Genomic DNA, 14,247 nt, shown 5'->3' with positions numbered 1-14,247 from the left:
TATTTGGCCACTTACACAGTAAATACATCTAAATTCTAAAGATTTAATACTTTAAACATTTGTCTTTTATACAAAACAATTTACTTTAGAAAGCTTAATACCTCAACCAAACAAATAATGTCCAAATGCACTAGGGCTGCACGATTTGGGTAATTTATCCCATTGCGGTTATTGATGCTAACATTGCGATGTGCGATTGCGATTATAATAAATGGTATCATGAGTAAACTTGATGGGTTTTAAGGAAAATCCACACGCAGTTTAGGGATAATGCTAAAATGTGTATTTGTAAAACTAGAAATGTTTTCGTATTGCCACGTGATGTAGCAACTGCTCAGGGTCAGTAATCCTAAATCCAAAATACCGCCATACAACAGACGTAGAGTTTTTTTTCAGCTACCAGATCACTGTCAATCTCCTCTGCATCCAACTTCGCTCTGGTATTTCCGCGCTGCGCACACACAAGTGACAATGCACGCCACACACGTGCATGCCACACGTGCACTGCCTTTTTTGTTCGTTTTTCTCTCTTTTTTAAACAGCAAGAAAAATCATCAAACTGTTATCAGAAAGTTTGTGTTAACAAGTCCACACATTTATTTATGTAATATAATTGCAACATTTTGCTGTCATATAATCGCACAGGCTGACATTGCGATTGCGATTGCGATGCGATTAATTGTGCAGCACTAAAATGCACTTTAAGAATGACCCATAGAATAAAGATATAAAAGCTCACCGGCTACATCTTCATTGTTTGTAGTAGCTTAATTCTGCACAAAGGATCTTTAAATCCAAGAAATGGCAGGCTTGCAGTGCTTTGTTCTCAGTTAGTTCTGCTTTGTTTCTTGTTATCACTCAAAACTGCTACTCTAAAGCTACCTCTGCGTCTGCCCTGCTAATTAGTGAATCAACTTTACCTGGTGCATGCTGGCTGATGCATTTGAACTGGTGCATTCTAACTAGTGCAATCTGGCTGAGAGGGGGCGCCAGTAGCTTGCCAGAACAAGTACAGTGTTTAACTTTGTCTTAAGAATTTCATCTATGCATTTATCACTTACCAAACCATTCCAAAATACCATTGGCATTGTCCTGAGTTTAAAAAGTATAAACATGACAGCAAAATGTTACTAATATAATACTGTACATGCATTCATTCATTCATTCATTTGTTTAATAACTGTGATTATTTGAACGGTTTCATAACATAAAGATTTATTTCAGAATGCTAGTGTCCTTAAATGAGAATGAAGTCTGATTGAGTCGACACTTTATGTTAACCAACAAATCTAGAATCTAGTCCAAATGTAGCAAGTGGCGAGGGGTCTGGAATGTTTGTTGTACACTGTTCACTACACAGAGCACATCTAAGTTTTGGGGCCCTATTTTAACGATCTAAGCGCATTGTCTAAAGCGCACAGCGCAACGTCTAAATGGGCGTGTCCGAATCCACTTTTTCTAATTTAATGACGGGAAAAATGTTTTTTGCGCCGAGCGCATGGTCGAAAAGGGTTGGTCATATTGTAATGGGAGTATTTTGGGCGTAACGTGCAGTAAACCAATGAGAATCACAGCTCTCATCCCCTTTAAAAGCCAGTTGCGCTGGCATTATGTCTAATCCCTATTTAGATGACGGACTTTGTAAACTGAAAAACTAAGCGGAGGAAGAAGATCCCCAGTTTAAGATTAATGTTAAATAATTGTGTTGTTTTTCACTTGTATTGAAATTGTTATTTTTTTATTAAAACCTTTAAAACCCGTTTTCTTTTAGTCATGGAAGTAAAAAGCAGGCTTGTAATTGCTTTAAATGTATGGCTATCCAATATCATCCAAAAATAATTTACAAGTATGTAAGATAAGGTTTGTACTCTAAAAATACTTTATTTGTAACAAACAGGAGATAAAGAATTTACAAACGGCTCTCCTCACGTTTCAGCACTTTGGACAGCGTTTTTTTTAGCAAAGAGTTTTTTTAAGCATTACTTAAAAATGTTTCTCATCTCACCATATCCACAGGTACAGAGTCATCATATACAATAAATCCGTGAGGTAGCATTAAAAAAAAACATTTAAAAACAGACACATTTGTTTAAAGCAAAGCATTTATTTACTTACCAGGCTGCAGGTGAAGCAACTCTTTGCGCCTTCTAACATCTCATAATTAGTCCTCATTTATGTCCAAGAGACTCAATAATAATCTTTTACATTCAATCCTTTAATCTTTCATATTTAAAAGCATTTTTGTGCTGCTGCGCATTATGTACCTTGTGATAAGCAAACCCGCGTTGTCCTCCCGTGTATAGGTGCATTTTACTAATGCGCTCTTTAAATAACATAAAACACATTGCGCCATTGACTTTAGACTTTAGACCAGGTTTTTGTTGGTCAATGGCGTAGTCTATTTTAGTTGCCTCAAAATAGCAACGCGCCAACAATGCGCCTGAACACACCTCGTTTTCAGACCAGAACGCCCATGGGCGCAAAAGGGGGCGCAAATGCATTTGCTATTTAAACAACGCGGCGCTAAACGTGAAAATTAGGGTGGAAACTAGCGAAAGACACTTGCGTCGCAAATTGCGCTGCATTGCGCCGGGTGTAAGATAGAGCCCTTGGTCTGTAATGATTTCATTGATAATAGGTTCTTTATTGGTAAGCGATCTAATGTTAAGAAGGCCGAATTTTAACAATTGAGTTTCATCTGCTGATGTATTGTTTCCCAATGTTACATTAACAAGATTTGTACGAGACTGGGTAAATGACGTCCTGTATTTCTTTGTTCGAGGAACAGACACAGTCAAAATGTGTTGATTAATGCTTAATCCTGTTCTGTACACACACATTTCAGTAATTACCGGTACTGACAACCGCATTCTACAACCAAATTAACTCCCGCAAAATGCAGGTAGTGACAACTGCATTTACAGAAACTCGGCATAGTGTGTACATAACCAAACTGAACAACTAGTAGTTAATAAAGTGTTTAAACGTGCATCATAAACATGACAGGTGTCTCTTCTGAAAAAACAAATGCCTAGAAGGGGAAAAAGTCTTCTGTATGTGCAGTTCATAAAATGACAGAGGCACAAGCGTTTGCTGAGTAGTGTTGCCAGATATGGCACTAAAAATACAGCGAACAAGAAAAATCCAATAATAAACCGAAATAAATCTAAATGCTTTACCTCAAAGATCAAAATATTGGGACCGGCACCTTCACACTTTATTAACACCAAAAACTTGATCGCTTCATGAGCCAAAAGCCATAAACGGTTAAGCGCCTAAACGGTATTTACGTACAACAAAGACAAGGACCTGGCACCACTGCAAGACCGCGCCCTGTGAAGCAGCCTTACAAAAGCGTACAATACACAACACCAAGACAGAGGTTTATTGCAAAACACGATGCTTTTAAATTATTTTGGTCAAAGCTGTGAGTGATAAGCACGAGAGACGGCAGAACGTTGCTATGGTTATTTTCATTTTCGAGAGTGAGTCTTGTTCCGTACAGACATGAAACGAACATTTAGGGGATTCACTCCCGCATTTAAATGCGGTTGTCACTCCCGAAAGTTTGCAGCGTGTACGAGACCAAAGATTTCTCAAAATATCTTCCTTTGTGTTCAGTAGTCAACAGAACAAAGGAATTTGTACAGGTTTGTAACAACTTGAGGGGGTATAAATAATGACAGAATTTTCATTTTTGAGTGTTCAAGATTTTCCACTTAAGTGTACAAAAAAAAATCCTGTCAGGTAAATTTAGACCAACAATCAAAAAGTGTTTTTAAAATAAAACATTCCAGGATTTTTCTCCATATAGTAAACTTTAGTGGACCACAACAGTTTAGGGTTTCAATGCAGTTTAAAATTTCAGGTTCAGTGCAGCTTCAAATGGCTCTATACAATCCCATCCTAGGCACAAGGCTTTTAACTAGTGAACCGATCGTCATTTTGCATAAAAGTACTTTTTCATCTTCTCATCTTGCACTAGCCTTGTGATGTGCCAGTGTGACCTTACATATTACTTAATGACGCCAAAAGGTCACACATGACTTATGCGAAATTAAGTGTGGAGAAAGTAGGGATGCACCGATACCACTTTTTTGAAATATGAGTATGAGTACGAGTACTTGCATTTCAGTACTTGCCGATACCGATACAGAGTACTTAATAAAAAAACATGATTTAAATTTACAGTTAATAGCTTTAGTCATATAATTTAACAAAAAAACAAAGGACTAGTTTTCCAGTTTGTTGTAAACTCTGCCGCTTTAGACAACACAAGAGGCATTAACCCCTTACACGCCGCTCAAACATAGATATTTCTCAGACCGTGGTATCGATTCCAGGTATCGGGGGACTTTTAACGAGTACGAGTACTTTAGAAAATGGGGTATCGAGGCCGATACCCGATACCAGTATCGGTGTATCCCTAGGAGAAAGAGCACTGTTCCGATGTTGTTGTAAGTGGAATGATACTAATTAATATTTTTGTGTCAGTTTATTGTTTAAAATAGTCTGCAAGTGTGCGTTTCACATATGTAACGCATTACCTTTCGATGTGATCACAAAATACGTAAGACTGCGCTGGCATGTCACATGGCTAGTGCAAGACGAGAAGTTGTGGTTTAAAAGTACATATTTTTTGGGGGTGAAAATGGCGATCGTTTTGCCATATGCCTCAATTGGGATTGTTTAGAGCACTGTAACTTTTGGAATGTTTTCCTCAAAAAACTATTTAAACTAAAAAAAAAGTTAATTTCTTTTTTACGGATGACATGGGGGTGAGTAATTATCAGGATTTTTTTATGAAAGTGGAATAATATTTTAATAAGTACACTCATTTATATATTTTAATACGTTTTATTTTTACTTAAATATATGTTGAATGACATTTTGTCAAAAATAAAGAAAGTATTGTTTCTTGAATAAACAGGCACTGATGATGGATGAGTAATGAAAGTGTTGATATTGTGTGTTTTAGGAACCAGTTGCAGGCTGATTATCTGATGTCATTGGAGAATTCTGAGAGTTGGTTGGAGGAACTGGGGGTTCAGGTTCTGAGCAGTGGATCTTACAGCTCACCGCAGTCTGTGACGCAGAGCATTGACTCTGTGACCTCCAGTGACGTTGTTAAAGTAAGCAACAACATTTTTTTTTTCTTAATAAAGAAAGTGTACTATAACACTTCCCTCTGTTTAAACTTTTTTAAACTAAGCTACAAATCTTTTTCTGGTCTGATATCATTTATGGATAATTACAGTTTAATTTATGAGCTGTACTTGGTGCTTAGAAACTTGGCCAAACTTGTATTTGTAATTGTAACAAAGATTTTGGTTCAGAGTGAAGAGAGGAAGAAACTGGCAAATTATTCACTTTTAATGACTAAAATAAACCACACTATTAGCTAAATCTCATGAAACCTGTAATTAACATTTCTGGGTCATTTTGCATCCCCAGATCAAAAGAAATAAGAAGTTATATTTTGCTTTCAAAACATTTTCTATTGTTATTCTTTTTTTTTTAATGACAATTACATACATTTGGTCCCAAATTCTCATAACTGTGCCAAGTGCTAAATGCCCTTCTTCATAGAATCAGAAAAATAGCACAGAGCATAGATACATCTGTGTCAGGAAACAACATGAGAGAGTTCTGTAACCTGGTTCCAGTGTTTTTGTCATATTATTAAACAAATCCCACACTGTACGGGCAGATATATTTTTATCCCAAAAAAAGAAAATATTCTTCACTTAGGATATCAATATAGTATTATATAGTATCAGGTAAATTAGCCCAATACTTTTGAAGCCTTCCACTCTGTTATTGCAAGTAATAATAATTGGAATAAATTATTGAACCAATTAAAAGTTTATTATTGTGTCTTTAGCTGCCAAGGTGTAACTTGTTGCATATGTAAAGGATATGTAATTAGAGATGTGCCTTTTAACATATTTGAAAATGGCTCATCCAATCAACATTTATATTGGGGTTTATATTATAAATAAAATGAAGGTAGTTTTGCTAATAAGCACTGCTTACACTGTAAATAACCTAGTAAAACGACAAAACAGATCAATGACATTTATCAAAACCACCCTTATATTTTCTACAGGCTGCGAAGAAGTTTGTTGAAAGCAAGAAGACGATGTCATGTTGTGGACACCTGACAAACACACCATTTATTGATGAATTGTGAAAAGAGGTTCACTTTACTGATGCGGTAAACCCTGATTGCTGTACAAAGGTTTTCAATCACTTCACACAAAATCTGTTCTTTAGTAATACTTTACTGAAAATAATAGTGTTACTTTTGCCCATGTCACTGTATATTATGTATGTTCATTAAAACAACTGATCAATGAGAAGAAGTTCTTGTCTTATGATTCACTTTTTTAAATTTGTCTGATGATGGTTGATGGTTCGGACTATTACCTTTCTGTTTTTTTCGTTTAGTAGCTTCCAGGAGGAAGAAACAAAACTATGCAGAATGTAACAAACTGTTTTAATAAATAATTATTTTAACCTCATCAATTTAAACAGTTATAAAGGACAGTCAACCTGCCAAGACAGGCTGTCAATTACAAAAGCGGTGTGAATCCTAATAATTTTTATTTGATCACATATACCAAAGGTCTCCAATGAGGTCCACCTCTGACATATTCATTGATATTAAATACAAATATTTATTTTTTCTAAGGTATTCCAAACCACACATCACACATTTAAAAGGAGTAAATAAAATGAAATGCAGCACATAAAACGGAAAGTTTGTGAAATCATTCATTACCACTGACCACAGATTTGCTCCCCATCATGTTGGAAATCGGCACGGCTCATACCATGTCAAAACCTGACAACTCGCGTGTTATTATTTAAGAAACAGGTTTCCACTTGTAAATATGACTTTGTTTGATCGTTCATGTGCTTGGAACTTGTAATTATGATTTGCGACTCCACTTGAAGGCAAATTTATTTGTAATTAAATGTACGTTTTGAGTGTAAAATAGTTTATAGAAAATAATATTGGACATGTATGGATGTCCTGCACAATGAGGTGTGTATTCGAAACAAAACATTAAAATAAAACTAACAAATGAAAATGACCTTCCCTTATTACTTAACAAATAAACTTAAATTAATCAGCTGCAACAAAAATGTGAATTTTGTAAAAAAATAAAAACTTTTTATTTGTATCAGATAAAGTCCAGGATAATTAAAAAAAATGTTTAATAATATTATTTATTATTATAATTTGACATTATTTTTTTATTGTTACATAATTATGCCGTTAATGATTATCTCTGGAATGTATGACTTTATTAAAGGCGGAGTCCATGATGTTTGAAAGCCAATGTTGATATTTGAAATCACCTAAACAAACACGCCCCCTACCACAATAGAATCTGGACCTTCTGTTGATAGACCCGCCCCACAAATACGCAACCCGGCAAGGAAGTCGGTTAGTAGACACGCTCCTTACTGCTAATTGGCTATAAGTGTGTTTTGGTAGTCGGCCCGTCTCCTTTTCCAAAGCGTTTTTCAAACATCGTGGACTCCGCCTTTAAAGGACTTGTTTATGACTAAGATTTGTTTAACCCCTTAGGTGTCACCCCAACCTAGTGAGTTAAATCTACACTCTTGGAGTTTTCAAACCATGTACAGTTTGTCATGATTAGATAAGAATTCACATGTAAAACACTGAAGTAGACGTAGGCGTCCTGCTGGCGGGACAGTGACATTTAGCAATGTTTTGAGGCACACTCTCTTCATAAATGAATCAATTACTCCCCGTACATAACTTATTTAATAAAACACTGTTCAAATGTCTATTCTAGAGGATTAGACCTTTCCAACGATATATAGTTTGTAGTGATATATTGCATAGGTGTCCCATATTTGGGACAGCAACGCTTAACAGTTTAATTGTATTAAATCAATAGTTGTCATTAAGTGTTAAATAAACTTAAGAAAATCGTTTTGTAATAGCTGCATAGTATTTGGACATTTTTGCACTCTTTTTTTCCCCGTTTTTTAAAGATTCCCTTTACATAAATGCTCAAGCAAAATCAACTCTTAAAAAGATACCAAAGGAAGGGGTCCCAGATTTTAGAAAAATGTTTAGAAGCATCGATCCTGGAAAAGCTAATCTTTTTGAGCTTAAGTGCGGCAACCATCTCCGCCAACCATTTATGAAAACTTGGAGATAAAGTGGACTTCCACTCCATCAAAATCACCCTTTTAGCTACCACCATACCGAACATAAGAGACAATTGTTGAGAAAAGGTTATTGCTAATGTAGGGTCAGAACACCCAAGCAAAGTTAATTCAAAGTCTGGACTAATACTTTCTCCAAACACATTTGAAAACAACCAAATATATTCTTCCAAAACTCAGGGCAAAACCAAAAAGTGTGAGCATGTGTGCCATCTGAGCTTACATACACTCTGAAAATAAACTGTACCTTTTCTGTCACTGGGGCTGTACCCTTTCAAAAAGTACAGCTTTGCACCTAAGAATATCATTTTAGTACATCAGAGGTACAGTCTTGTTCAAAATAATAGCAGTACAATGTGACTAACCAGAATAATCAAGGTTTTTAGTATATTTTTTTATTGCTACGTGGCAAACAAGTTACCAGTAGGTTCAGTAGATTCTCAGAAAACAAATGAGACCCAGCATTCATGATATGCACGCTCTTAAGGCTGTGCAATTGGGCAAGTAGTTGAATTAGTTGAAAGGGGTGTGTTCAAAAAAATAGCAGTGTGGCATTCAATAACTGAGGTCATCAATTTTGTGAAGAAACAGGTGTGAATCAGGTGGCCCCTATTTAAGGATGAAGCCAACACTTGTTGAACATGCATTTGAAAGCTGAGGAAAATGGGTCGATCAAGACATTGTTCTGAAGAACAGCGTACTTTGATTAAAAAGTTGAATTTAGGGGAAAACCTATAAAGAGGTGCAAAAAATGATAGGCTGTTCAGCTAAAATGATCTCCAATGCCTTAAAATGGAGAGCAAAACCAGAGAGACGTGGAAGAAAACGGAAGACAACCATCAAAATGGATAGAAGAATAACCAGAATGGCAAAGGCTCAGCCAATGATCACCTCCAGGATGATCAAAGACAGTCTGGAGTTACCTGTAAGTACTGTGACAGTTAGAAGACGTCTGTGTGAAGCTAATCTATTTTCAAGAATCCCCCGCAAAGTCCCTCTGTTAAAAAAAAGGCATGTGCAGAAGAGGTTACAATTTGCCAAAGAACACATCAACTGGCCTGAAGAGAAATGGAGGAACATTTTGTGGACTGATGAGAGTAAAATTGTTCTTTTTGGGTCCAAGGGCCACAGGCAGTTTGTGAGACGACCCCCAAACTCTGAATTCAAGCCACAGTACACAGTGAAGCATGGAGGTGCAAGCATCATGATATGGGCATGTTTCTCCTGCTATGGTGTTGGGCCTATTTATCGCATACCAGGGATCATGGATCAGTTTGCATATGTTAAAATACTTGAAGAGGTCATGTTGCCCTATGCTGAATAGGACATGCCCTTGAAATGGTTGTTTCAACAAGACAATGACCCAAAACACACTAGTAAACGGGCAAAGTCTTGGTTCCAAACCAACAAAATTAATGTTATGGAGTGGCCAGCCCAATCTCCAGACCTTAATCCAATTGAGAACTTGTGGGGTGATATCAAAAATGCTGTTTCTGAAGCAAAACCAAGAAATGTGAATGAATTGTTAAAGAATCATGGAGTGGAATAACAGCTGAGAGGTGCCACAAGTTGGTTGACTCTATGCCACACAGATGTCAAGCAGTTTTAAAAAACTGTGGTCATACAACTAAATATTAGTTTAGTGATTCACAGGATTGCTAAATCCCAGAAAAAAAAATGTTTGTACAAAATAGTTTTGAGTTTGTACAGTCAAAGGTAGACACTGCTATTTTTTTTGAACACACCCCTTTCAACTAATACCCCAATTGCACAGCCTTAAGAGCGTGCATATCATGAATGCTGGGTCTTGTTTGTTTTCTGAGAATCTACTGAACTTACTGGTAACTTGTTTGCCACGTAGCAATAAAAAATATACTAAAAACCTTGATTATTCTGGTTAGTCACATTGTACTGCTATTATTTTGAACAATACTGTACATACTGGGAACAAAGTTAGCTTATTAGTACCTCAAAAATACATATTAGTATTTCAAAGGTACATATTGGTACTAAATGTTTACATATCTGTACCTAATGGTCCATACAATTGCCTTCTTAAAGGGTGCTGCCCCACTGACAGCTAGGGTACATATTTTGACTTTTTTCTAACAATGTAGGTCCTAAAGGTACGATAATCTACCCAAAATTGTATTCTGTTTTTATTCATGTAAAGGTACCAAACGGAAATTTGGGGTACAGCCCTAGTGACAGAAAAGGTACAGTTTTGTACCTTTATTTCTGACAGATAATGGGGAAACTGAGGGGTACATTTTATTTTTAGTTTAGTTTTGGTATAGTGTAACCTATGCAATACTTTAAACTGTATAAGTTGTAATCTTGCATTAATAGTATGAATTTGTTTCAGCCCCTTTTCCAAATCTCAATTGAGATATTAATTCCTGAATCATTTTCCCATGCTACTTTAGAGGTAATCTAAAGACACTACAGAATGGAAAATAAACACAGAAACAAATCGTGTCACCAAATGTTTGTCCCCAGGAGGTTGACCTAAAAGGTCATACATGTAATGATCTTAAGGCCAATCCTGAAATCCAGTAAAATAATGTTTTATGTAGTGGCGCACTTGGAAATATCGGAAGAAATTGCGACTGGGAAAGTTTAAAGGTTTTATACAAATGTTCAATGGTGGCAAATTTTCCATCTATATAAAATTCCTTGACAGTTGTTAGCCCTTTGCCTTTCCACAGAGAAAAGACCTTACGTGAAGGGCAAAAACTGTTGGATTGTTGCAAGCAGGCAGGCGCACAGGACAACACATAATATTCAATGCGGTCTTCATTTGTTTTAAAATTCTAATGGAATTAAGTACAACAAAATTCTTACATTGTAATTTCTTTAAATACACAGGATTAGAAACAAGAATAGCAGCAAGAGAGCATCCAACAACTGACCTAGCTTCAATATACAGCCACTTTGGATGTATATCCATCAAGTTATTGGCAGCTTGATCATTAATACGCCAGAACATCATAGCTCTTGCATTAGCAGCCCAATAATAATGACGGAACCAGGGAGCGCTAAACCACCTAACTCTTTCGGCTTTTGCAAACGGGCCTTAGAAATTCTATGTGATTAAAAACCCCTAATGAATGGCAAAATGACAGAATCTAATTGTTTAAAAAAATAATGTGGCAAAAATATAGGCCGGTTTTGAAAAAGATAAATAAATTGAGGCAGAGAGACCATTTTAATGGCATTAACCAGAACAATTAAAGATAACGGAAGAACCCTCCATTTATCCATAGAGATTTTTAATTTATTAATGGCTTCCGTGAAATTTAGACTAAAAATATGTTTAATTTTTTTTTTAAATGGCAAAGCAGAAGGATCACTCAAATATAAAAGCAGATCGTCGGCATATAAGGACAGCTAAACCTCAGTATGACCGTACACTGTAAAACAATTCTGTAGAAATTACAGTATTACTGGGTATTACTGACACTAGCTGCCAGTAACTTACTGTAGATTTTACATTTATGTTATTTACTGGCAACAGTTTGTTCAAAGTCAAATGAACATGAAACATTTTCAGTCTTTTTCTTCTATCTACAGTAAGTTACTGGCAACCAGCTGCATAATTACAGCAATTTTTTTACAGTGATATACCCCTGATCTCAGAATGATTACGAAGATGAATGGTCAGGGGATCTAAAGCTAGATTAAAGGGGACAGAGAATGAAAAACCATTTTTACCTTGTCTTTGTTGAATAATGGTAGTCTACCCGCATTCACGAGCATTCAAAAAGTGTTAGATATGCCAAACATCTCAGTCTCATAGAAATTCCTCTTTTAGAAATGTCAGCCAGAAAACAGCCCAATCTGAAAAACTGATTCTTATGACATCACAGGCTTCTAACTGCCCCTAAACTTTAAAATAATTGGCTACATTTTTTGAGTGGCAGCAAAGTCAGCCAATCAGTAATGAGATTGCAAGTTAAGCCAGTAGGGGGAGCCAAATAGGTGCAAAACCACTTGTTTAAAATCCCCCACCCTAATAGAGCTATCTGAGAGAGGTTTTTAGGAAGCTTCTAAGACATTACAGACCCAAACAAAACATTTTTTGTCTACATGTCACATCAAAGAACAAGGATAAATACCCCGTTCAATCATTCTATGTCACCTGGCTTTAAATAACATTGGGCTTAAACAACAGCCCTGACGTGTACCACGCTGAAGAGAAAAAAAGAAGACCTATCCGAATTAGTAAGTATTGCAGATTTGGAGTTTGAATAAAGCATTTTTATCAATAGTTTTAAATTCTCACCAAAGCCAAACGGATCCAAAACAGAAAACATATAAATCCATTCAATAGGATCGAAGGCCTTTTCACCATCTAAAGTAAGGACAGCTGCCTTGAAACTGTTACTGTGGGTTTACACCAGATGCGAGTTCAACGATTTGCGCGAGTACAAAGTCAATGCAAAGATGCAATCAGACGCGTCCTCGCGTGGGGTGATGCGAATGATGCGATATGGCCGGCGTGTTTTCGCGGCAATAGCACCGCCCAATTAGTGTCAAAACAGCATCATACCAGCATGGACCAGCATGGAATATGCTGGTCTTGCTGGTATGACCAGCATGGGATGCTGGTGCTAATGCTGGTTTGGTGCTGGTTTAGCTGGTGCTAATGCTGGTTTGGTGCTGGTTTAGCTGGTGCTGATGCTGGTTTACCTGGTGTTAACTAGCAAACCAGCGCCAATACACAACATGGTGGTCTTGCTGGTGGTCACCAGCATACCAGCACCAAAACACAACATATGCTGGTCTTGCTGGTACTGTATGACCAGCATGAGATGCTGGTGCTAAGGCTGGTTGGGTGCTGGTTTAGCTGGTGCTAATGCTGGTTTGGTGCTGGTTTAGCTGGTGCTAATGCTGGTGCTAATGCTGGTGCTGATGCTGGTTTAGCTGGTGTTCACTAGCAAACCAGCACCAAATAGGGTTGCCACCTGTCCCGGGTTTACCGGGATTGTCCTTCTTTTTAATAACCTGTCCCGGGAAATTGATCAACTCTCCCGGGACACTGAATGTCCCGGTTTTCGAAAAGCTATGTAAATATTTAATTTAGCGCACGTACGGCAGAGAGGGAGACCTTGCGTCTGTGTGTGTGCCTCATTAAACGCATTTAAGACAGAGAGCATCCTGATTGGCCTGTTTCGGTAAATCAACCAATCAATTGTCAGTGTGGGCGGGCTTTTATCTCTTCTCCCGAACCAAATTAATCAGTAGTGCCATGAGCGCCATGGCAGAGGGAGAGTGCCCCCAAAAGCAAAAATATAAGACCCATTTTACGCCAGACTACACGAAAGTGTCCCCTTGTCTTATAAGAGTTAAAAATAATGACTGTCTTGTACGGTGTACAGTTTGTAACAGTGACTTCAGCAATGCCCATGGGGGGTTAAATTATTGTAAAATACATGTTGAGGTGAGTTCCACAAGTTTAATTTCATGTGCATATTTTTCAGGCCGTCTAGCTGCTATTTAGACCTGTTTAAAGTTGCAATGGAATATAAATAAAAACAGTTTACATAAATAGTATAAGCAGCTTATAAATTGTAAAAGTGAGCAAACCAATTGGGGTCATCGATATGTCCAGGTTTTTTTATCAGACATAGGTGGCAACCCTAGCACCAAAACACAAAATATGCAGGTCTTGCTGGTATGCTGTTTTTTTCAGCAGGGTTGGCAATCACTTTTTGATCACAATTGAGGAGACTTATTAGTCTGTAACTAGAGGGCTCTGTAACATCTCTGTCTTTTTCTTTAAAAGGCAGATGTGCCTCATAAAAAGACTCTGGAAATGTTTTCTTTTCAATCGTATTTTTTACCATTCTAGGCAACAAAGGACCAATTGCATTTGAGTTAGCTATATTAAAGCCCATTTCGACCCACTATACTTTAAAAGACAAAGGAGAACCTATGTGATCATCTGAAAAATCCAGGCTTAAATCCCATAATCAAATTAAAAAGAAGGGAGCATCGCAGTTTGAATTCAGTCATTGACATTTTTTAATCTTT

At 36.9% G+C, this 14,247-nt stretch overlaps 1 protein-coding gene across 1 annotated transcript in view; it reads left to right on the top strand.

Annotated features, from left to right (window-relative positions):
* The window catches only part of uqcrc2a (ubiquinol-cytochrome c reductase core protein 2a), a 29,200-nt gene extending 22,835 nt beyond the window's left edge, over positions 1-6,365 (top strand). Inside the window, exons 13-14 of the mRNA XM_065269177.2 lie at positions 4,979-5,132; positions 6,110-6,365. Of these exons, the coding sequence (XP_065125249.1) occupies positions 4,979-5,132; positions 6,110-6,193 (238 nt within the window). The 3' untranslated portion in view covers positions 6,194-6,365. The remainder of the gene's footprint in view (positions 1-4,978; positions 5,133-6,109) is intronic.
* The last annotated feature ends 7,882 nt before the right edge of the window (positions 6,366-14,247 follow it).

Source organism: Paramisgurnus dabryanus, chromosome 3 (assembly GCF_030506205.2).
Source record: "Paramisgurnus dabryanus chromosome 3, PD_genome_1.1, whole genome shotgun sequence".
Taxonomy (NCBI): Eukaryota; Metazoa; Chordata; class Actinopteri; order Cypriniformes; family Cobitidae; genus Paramisgurnus; species Paramisgurnus dabryanus.
Note: the sequence above shows the minus strand (reverse complement) of the source record. Positions and strands in the feature narration are given on the sequence as shown.